Source organism: Camellia sinensis, chromosome 11, assembly GCF_055761805.1.
Source record: "Camellia sinensis isolate YWXY chromosome 11, ASM5576180v1, whole genome shotgun sequence".
In the NCBI taxonomy this organism is placed as follows: Eukaryota; Viridiplantae; Streptophyta; class Magnoliopsida; order Ericales; family Theaceae; genus Camellia; species Camellia sinensis.
The window spans coordinates 96711713-96721264 of record NC_138971.1 but is presented as its reverse complement, the minus strand read 5'-3'; the positions used below and the strand labels follow the sequence as shown (position 1 = coordinate 96721264).

At 37.9% G+C, this 9552-nt stretch overlaps 1 protein-coding gene across 1 annotated transcript; it reads right to left on the bottom strand.

The window, feature by feature from the left end:
* Positions 1–8663: 8663 nt before the first annotated feature.
* On the bottom strand, positions 8664–9203 carry LOC145802490 (uncharacterized). Its single transcript, XM_082895215.1, has one exon. It carries the CDS (start codon positions 9201–9203, stop codon positions 8664–8666), a length of 540 nt encoding a protein of 179 aa, XP_082751341.1.
* Between the last annotated feature and the right edge of the window lie 349 nt (positions 9204–9552).

Sequence of the window (9552 nt, the reverse complement as noted above, 5' to 3'; positions counted from 1 at the left end):
TTTTTATGTGATTTTTTTCCTTTCTTTCTTACAGATATATATATGTATATATATATATATATCAAAATTTTGACTAAAAACTCTTACTTTAAGAGTCACCTCTTATAAGGAAGAGTCTCATTGGAAGCTTGAAAAAATTATGAAAGTCTATTTATATTTATAGGAAAAAATTGTTCAAAGAGAACCAAAAAATCAATGTAGGATTCAATCAAATTGTTGAATCATATTTGATTGGAGGGAGAGTTGAAAATTTCATTTCCCTCCAAAATTCAATCAAGCATTCAATCAATTTGTTTGGAGGGAATATTAAAATTTTTTAATTTATTTAAAACTTGTGAAATTTTATTTTTATTTTTATTATCAATTATGACTTTATTAAATATTATTAGTAAATATTACGCAACACTTTTTTTTATTATTTATTATTACAGTAATTATATATATTTTTATTTATTTATAATTTATAATTATATTTTTAATTATATAACATTAATTATGATATCACGGTTTGACCACTTTGACTCGACGGTTGAACCAGTAACCCATCTACCTAATTTCTTTCTAGATTCACTTACGCTATGTTTGGATTGAGTAATTTAGAGAGAAAAGAAAAGAAATGGAGAGAAATGTATTTCTCTTACTTATTTGGATAACCTAAGTAGAGAGAAATGGAGAGAAACTCATTTCTCTTATAAGTCTCATTTTCAATCTTCCCAAAAGTAGAACATTGAGAGAGAAAAGAAATCACTATTTTCATAATACCATTTTTGTCCCTATAAAAATAAAAGAAATAAAATGATTGAAAATATAAAAGGTTATTTTTGTAATATAATATAAAATAATTTCTTTTCTTTTCTTTTCTTTTCTCTTAATAAAATCTAACCAAACAAGAATGAGAGGAATCACAATTATTTATTTTTTTTTCTTTTCTCCTATAACTTAACTAATTCTTTCTTTTCTTTTCTTTTCTTTCTTAGGTTCCCAAACATAGTGGTGGTGATCCGATTTTCAAAAAATTGAGCTATAATTTTGAAGATTAATGCCTCATACACCCACTGGGAGTCGACCCCCAGTGAGGTGGCACTCCATTATTGGCCAAAAAAAAACTTTTTTTTTTTTTTTAAATTTCAACCAGTGGAGGCGCAACATCTCACTGGGGTGCGACCCCCACTGGGGGTCTGAATTTTGAATCTCACTAACCCAAAGGTGTGAAACGTGTTACAACTTTGGAATATGAAGAACCATCCGCACGTGGGTGTGGCCTAATTAGTAATTAGAGTGGTTGAGCTATTCCTGTGCTTCTGAAATTTAGGATTCGATTACGTTGACAAAATATTAAAAAAGAAAATATTTCGAAGCCGAGCCAAGCAAGAATTAGAAATCACAATTATTTTTTCATTATTGAAATAAAAAGAAGAGAAATTATAATTATTTTTTTTTCTTTTCTCTTATAACTTAAATAATTCTTTCTTTTCTTTTCTTTCCTAAATTCCCAAACATAGTGTTAGTGATCCGATTTTCAAAAGATTGAGCTATAATTTTGAATCACACTAACCCAAAGGTCAACTTTGGAATATGAAGAACCATCCGCACGTGGGTGTGGCCTAATTAGTAATTAGAGTAGTTGAGCTATTCCTGTGCTTCTGAAATTTAGGATTCGATTACGTTGACAAAAGATTAAAAAAGAAAATATTTCGAAGCCGTGCCAAAGGAAACTTCTGACAATTGTGAATTTTAGTTCACATTTACATTCGTTTATGTCGACAAAATATATTTATGTTCACACCTTTTACATTTTATAATGGCAACATTTTGATCAGTTAGTGATAAAAAGTGAATTGATCAAGTATAAATTATCTTTCTAACTTAACAAGATAGAGTAGTCCTTACCAATACAACAATGGTACGCATGATGAAAAGTCTTTCATGAAAATGATCATGAAAGATTTGTGACATTTGAATTACACTTAGAATAAAACACCAGACACTAATCAAAGTAATTTAAGAGTCACAAATCTTTCATGATCATTTTCATGAAAAAAATTTCATGATCCCTAAATATTATCATTACTTCCTCTGCAGACCTATTACCTCTCGCTCTACCACACAAACACCACTAATACCACCTTCCCAGTGCACTCTTGATTTGTCACCACACAATCGCGACTACTATCTTCTCACTACATCTACCACCAAAAGACAAAAGATTAATTTGGAATGAGTAAATTATGTTTCTTATTCAAAGATGATTGTGCTGTACAATATTTATATGCAAGCTTCACAATGTATGGAAGGTAGAGGAAGAGAAGACATAGTTATAGCCTTGACATAAATCTATAATTATATAGTGAAAATATTCTACTAGGTGTTTTGTGAATCTTGTAGAATATAATCTCTTGAATCTTGCCTTTTATTTCTTGTTTCTTGGTTACCAATTGGAGTGATTGGTTATTTTCCTTCAATACGCCCCTCAAACTGGAATGGGAAGGAGGCTAGAGACCCAGTTTGATGCATAACTTCTGAAATGGCTAACGTGAGAGGGACTAAGGATGTTAGCATCTTGATTCTCTGAAGAAACAAACTGAGTGATGAGATCACCAGCTATAACCTTTCACGTACAAAATGATAATTGATTTAGATATGTTTTGTACGTACTTGGAACATTGAGTTTAGTCATATGTAAAGTAGATATGTTGTCACAAAAAAGTGTAGGTGATGGTATATGCAAAAGACCGATATTATGAAGTAGATAAGATAACCAAGTGATCTTTGCAATTGTAGAGGCAAGAGCACGATACTCCGATTCAGGACTTGATCTTGCTACTGTAGGTTGCTTCTTTGAACTCCAAGAGATGCAATTTCCTCCTAAAAATGTGCAAAAACCAGTTGTTGATCTTAGAGGACAATCAGCCCAATCCACATCAGAGTAACCATATAAGACCATAGGAATGTTAGAGAGAAGGTAAATCCCATGAGTAATGGTACCTTGAACGTATTGTAAAATACGTTTAACCAATTGAAAATGGAAATTGGTGGGATTAGGCATGAATTGACGTACATAATTGACCCCTGTAAGAGATGTCGGATTGTGTGAAGGTTAAATATTGAAGACCACCAACAATACTCCAAAACAATTGTGGGTTTTAAAAAAGTTCATCACTGGTGGAAGCAGACCAAGATTTTCTAATCATTGGAGTCATTACTGGGCGATAATCTTTCATTCGGGCTCGCTCAAGAAGCTTAGAAGCATACCTAGCTTGATGTAAGAAAATCCTACTAGAGAATTGTGTCACTTCCACTCCATGGAAGTAGTGAAGATACCCAAGGACCTTTATTGCAAATTCTTGACTAAGTCTGTCACGTCCCAAACTTGCCCCTAAAAGTTCGGGCATGACCCATTCAGAAACAGACATATAACCTGGTATATCTAGCATATGGGGCCTCATCGGAAGCGTAAAATATTAGAAGAATAATAAGCTAAACAAATTCCATTGAGCTATTTCTAATATGCCAGGATCTCATACATCACATGCACCATAATAGACCGATAAAGTCCAAAAATATTCCTTAGCAGTACTTATACACAAACACATAATCGGGCATGTAACAAAAAACTGTTGAAGTCATATACATTCAACCTTGGAAGGATAGCCAAGAAGTAAGCCAATTATCTTAATAAACTTCACAAAATAAGTGGCCTCGTAAGTGCTTGGATACACGAAGGTTGACAAAAGAAACCGGGCGTCATGGGTTAGGATTGACCACCTGGTTGGTTGCCTACAGAAACAGACATAACAGAAAGTGAGCCGGGCTCAGTGAATAGTAATACATAAATGAAACAATGCTCAACTTGAAACATGACATATATCAATACATATGGAAGTGCAGAGATTACAAAGTTAGCCTGATTCTGTATTCATCCTATAACGGCCTTAGGCCCAGTCTTGAACATAACAGCTTGACATATCACATTCTTAAATCATAATGGCTTGAAGCCCTTGAACATGGTGGCATAATGCCCTTGAACATAGTGGCATGATGCCCTTAAACATGGTGGCACAAAGCCCTTAAACATGGCGGCATAAAGCCCTTAATTAGAGTGGCATTACGCCCTTGGATAATTTGGCATTAAGCCCTTGAATATACTTATACAAACTCAAGAGGTGTCTTACACGGATTCTAGAGGTGGCTCACGTCGTAGCACTTAGTTCCGTGTAGCACTTTGTTTTATATCATAACAACTTATATCGAATAGCCGTAGGCCCAGAGTCTTATAGAAGGAAGGTATTTTATATTTCCCATTCCTTTCTTTACATACTTGAAACATTAACATACATACTTGAAACATTAACATAGTTGCGTAAACGAAATGTTAATGAAAATCATTAGCCATATGTAAAGCGGATAATGATACTACTACTCACTATGTTGCGATGATGTGCTTGTTCCTCCCGGAGTGTGCCCTTAGCTTCAATCCCTCTCAAAGCTTCCTTGTTCTTCCCCTCAACACTTTGCTCCTAGAGAACATTTTATGAGGTAGGTCTTAAGTCTTTAGCTCTATGAGAAGCTTATAGATATATATATAGATATATTGATTGAATAAGGACAAAAAGTAATCGTTTAAACATCCGAAATTGAAATTTCACAGAAATGCCTAATATTACATAAAAATTATGCTGATCACATATATGAAATCATTTTCAGATAATTAAGCCCTTAAGGCCTCCAATTTCTGATTCAAACCTTCTAATGTAACAGATACTTTTCTTGTTGAATAGGTAGACATCCTTAAACATATGCTTTAAACATGGAGTTCACTTTCTTATCCCTAATTTCTCATAGAATTTCACAGTAAGCATCCAAAATCACAAAATAGGATCCGAAAATATAACAAAGAACATGTACGAGGGTCGGGTTATTACACTCTCCCCCCCTTAAATAAGTTTGGTCCCTCAAACTTGTTTTACCTTAGTGTAGAAACAAATGCGGATACTGATGTTGCATTTCCTCCTCTCTTTCCCAAGTTGCGTCGGTTCCGTAATGTTCTTGCCATTCCACTTTTACCATTGGAATTTCTCGGTTTCGTAATTGTTTGACTTGCCGATCCAAAATGCGGATTGGTTTTTCCTCATAAGTTAACTTATCATCTAGTTCAATTTGGTGATAATCAATAACATGAGACGGATCCGCAAGATACCCCCGAAGCATAGAGACATGAAACACATTATGTACTTGACTCATATGTGGCGGAAGGGCAACCCGGTAAGCTACCAGACCCACCCTTTCCAAAATTTGAAAGGGACCAACGTAGCGGGGCGTTAACTTCCCCCTTTTCCCGAATCTTGGATGCCCTTTCATTGGAGTAACTTTTATAAAGACGTGACTGTCCACTTCAAATTCCAAATCTCTCCGTCGGTTATCCGCATAACTTTTTTGTCTACTTTGAGCCGTTTTTAATCTTTCCCGAATAACTTTGACTTTTTTAGTTGTCAACTGAACAATTTCAGGCCCTAGCAAGGATTTGTCTCCAACTTCAGCCCAACATACGGGAGAACGACACGGTCTTCCATACAAAGCTTCATAGGGTGCCATTGCAATACTTGAGTGGTAACTATTGTTGTATGCGAACTCTACCAGCGGTAAATGGGTTTCCCAACTTTCTTGAAACTCTAGCACACACATCCGGAGCATATCTTCCAGAGTTTGTATCGTTCTCTCGGATTGACCGTCAGTTTAAGGATGGAAAGCTGTGCTGAACTTTAATTCTATACCCATGGCTTCTTGTAAACTTTGCCAGAATCTGGAAACGAACTTCGGATCCCTATCCGATATAATTGAGACCGGTACACCATGCAGTCTTACAATTTCATTCACATAAATGACCGCCAGTTTATCTGCATTGTACTGAGTCTTCACTGGTAGAAAGTGGGCGGACTTAGTCAATCGGTCAACAATGACCCATATAGAATTCATACCCCGAGGTGTCCGTGGTAACCCCACAACAAAATCCATGGTTAGATGTTCCCACTTCCATTCCGGGATTGGAAGGGATTGTACTAATCCTGCTGGTCTTTGATGCTCCGCTTTCACTTGCTGACATTGCAAACACTTAGAGACGAATTCCGCAATCTCCTTTTTCATGCTTGGCCACCAAAAATTTTGTTTCAAATCCCGGTACATTTTAGTACTTCCCGGATGCATGGAAAACCTTGAGGCGTATGCTTCTTCCATCAATTTCTGTTTAAGTTCCAACACGTTGGGGACACATATTCGATTTTGAAATTTGAGTACCGAATCCACCAAACTGAATCCCGATTTTGGTTTTGTCTCTAACTCTTCATATACTTTCTTTAGAATGTCATCCTCCATTTGATGTAACTTAATCTCTTCAAGTAAAGTCGGTTGAGCCATTACTGCTGCTAGGACTGTCTCCTGTCCTTGTATCTTAAATTCCACATTCATTTTATCCAATTCATTTACCAATTCCCTTTGCTCCGTAAACAGGTTAGCCAAATCTCCCATATTTTTCCGACTAAGAGCATCTGCAACCGTGTTGGCTTTACCGGGATGATAATGGATCTGTAAATCGTAGTCTTTAATTTACTCTAACCACCAACGCTGCCGCATGTTCAATTCCTTCTGGGTAAAAAGGTACTTGAGACTTTTGTGGTCGGTGTAAACTTCACAGGTAGTGCCATACAAATAGTGCCACCATATCTTTAAAGCAAAAACTACCGCCGCGAGCTCAAGATCATGCGTGGGATAATTCTTTTCATGGGGTTTAAGCTGTCGTGAAGCGTAGGCGATAACCCTTCCACCTTGCATAAGCACACACCCTAATCCTTTATGGGACGCATCACTGTAAATTACAAACCCTTCGGTGCCAGACGGTAAAGCCAGAACTGGAGCTGTGGTTAGCTTCATCTTCAATTCCCGGAAAGCAGACTCCCGCTCTTTTGACCATTCAAATGCAACTCCCTTTCGAGTCAATTGTGTAAGGGGCACAACAATTTTGGAAAAATCTTGAACAAATCTCCTGTAATAGCCAGCTAACCCCATAAAACTACGTACTTCGGTCACATTGGTAGGAGTCGACCATTTCACAATCGCCTCAATTTTGTGTGGATCAACAGAAACTCCTTCCTTTGTGATAATATGCCCCAGAAATGCCACCTCGAGTAGCCAGAATTCACATTTCTTTAGCTTTGCATACAATTTCTTTTCCCGGAGGGTTTGAAGAATTAAGCGAAGATGGGTCTCATGAGCTTCCGCATTCTTTGAATAAATGAGGATATCGTCAATAAAGACCACCACAAATTCATCCAAATAGGACTTAAAGACGCGGTTCATCAAATCCATAAAGGCTGCTGGGGCGTTAGTAACTCCAAAGGGCATAACCAAAAATTCATAGTGACCGTACCGGGTTCGAAAGGCTGTCTTCTCAACATCATCAGCCTTGACTTTTAATTGATGGTATCCAGACCGTAGATCAATCTTAGAAAAGACCTGTGCCCCTTGAAGCTGATCAAATAGGTCATCGATTCTTGGCAATGGATACTTATTCTTGATTGTGACTTTGTTAAGTTCTCTGTAATCGATACAAAGCCGGAGTGTTCCATCATTCTTCTTTACAAACAAAACTAGTGCACCCCACGGAGATACACTCGGACGGATAAATCCTTTGTCCAGTAAATCTTGCAACTGCATTTTCAATTCTTTCATCTCAACTGGCGACATTCTATACGGCGTCTTAGAAATGGGTTGAGTTCCCGGTGCTACTTCAATTGTAAACTCAATTTCACAGTCTATTAACTGCCCTGGTAATTCTTCTGGAAAGATGTCCGGAAATTCACAGACAACTGGGATCGTGTCGGTATTCCCATTCACCACTTGCCTCTCTAGAACACTGCATAAATACCCCTAACCCCCTTTCTGAATTAATTTACAAGCCCTTGCTGAGGAAATTAAATAAGGTGGAGAAGTCACTCCATGTCCCTGAAAGGTAGACTCTGATTGTCCCGGAGGGTGGAAACTGATTTGTTTAGTCAAACAATCTATAGTTGCACCATATTCACCCAACCAGTCCATTCCCAAAATAATATCAAAATAGGCCATATCAAGAGGTAACAGATTGGCATATACCCGGATATCCCCAAATTGGAGTTCACAAGCAGCATATACAGAAGTACAAATCATAGGGCCTCCCAAAGGTGAAGACACACACAACATATAAGACAGTTTTTCTTCAGTTTTATCTAAATTAGGAGCAAATAGTTTCGATACAAAAGAGTGGGTGGAGCCAGAATCAAATAATACATGAGCGAAATGACCGTGAACAATAAATGTACTTGACACCACTATTACCGCATTTTGCACATCTCCCGGAACCAATGCGAACACCCTGCCTTGTCTCGCAGTGTCTTTATTATTAGTAGGTTTAACAGTTGTCTTGGTGTTGGAAGTTGGTGCAGACCCCGCTGAACTTGTAGTGGTTCTATTATTACTTTGTTGATTTCTTTGAGGGCAATCCTTGATCAAATGACCCGTCTTTCCACACTGAAAGCAGGCTCCAGACTTCCGATAGCACGTTCCACGATGCTTCTTCCCACATTCCGGACAAGTCGGTATTGAATCCTGACTAGGGGTAGAAGTATTTGAACTCCCTAAAGTCTGCTTCTTGTTTGGTGGAGTAGGTAATCCCTTCGACCATTGAGTATTTTTCTCTTCCCTTTCCATTCCGAGATTCGACTCTGAGTAGCGAGATTCCCTTCCGCTATAACAGCTCTCTCCAACACATCAACGTAAGTAGGTAACTTCAACATGTTGACCTTATCCAGGATAGCGCCCCGTAATCCCTCTTCAAATTTGCGCGCCTTCTTATAATCCGTGTCCACCATATGAGGTGCAAACCGAGCTAATTCTGCAAATTGGGCTTCGTGTTCGGCGACGGTTTTGTTCCCTTGCCTGAGAGTTTCGAATTCTGTTACCTTCTTATCCCGCATGCTTTGAGGGAAGTACTTGTCATAAAACAATTCCAAGAATCTGTCCCACGTCAATCCTTGGTGTACAGTTCTCGTAAGCATCCACCATCTGCGTGCCTCATCCTCAAGAGTAAAGGCAGCCAGTTGCACCTTTTGAGCTTCTGTGCAGGGAAAGACTTCGAATAACTTCTCTATTCCCAACACCCACACCTCAGCTTTCATTGGTTCTATTCCTCCTTTGAAGGATGACGGTTTCATCTTTTTAAACTCCTTAGTAAGGGTGATAGTCCGGTCTTCAGCATGGAAATCTTGTACTGCCGGTGGAGGTACCGGTGGTGGTGGTAGTGGTTGTTGTGGCTGTTGCTGTTGTTGCCGTAGGGTCTCCGCCATTTCCATAATCATTCTCTCCATTCTATCCAGCCGGGCAGAAGTAGCATCTTCTGTATCTTCTGTCCTTGTTCTCACCATTGCCTACACAATAATCATTTATACACAATAGACATATTTCAAAAGTGTTAGCATTATCAGAGTAGACTTAACGTTGCCATCGCTCTTTCACAAACTTTCAGGA

What these genes read in the sequence shown, in the direction of transcription:
- LOC145802490 (XM_082895215.1), bottom strand. Translation starts at nt 9,203, where the DNA reads ATGAAAGCTGAGGTGTGGGTGTTGGGAATAGAGAAGTTATTCGAAGTC.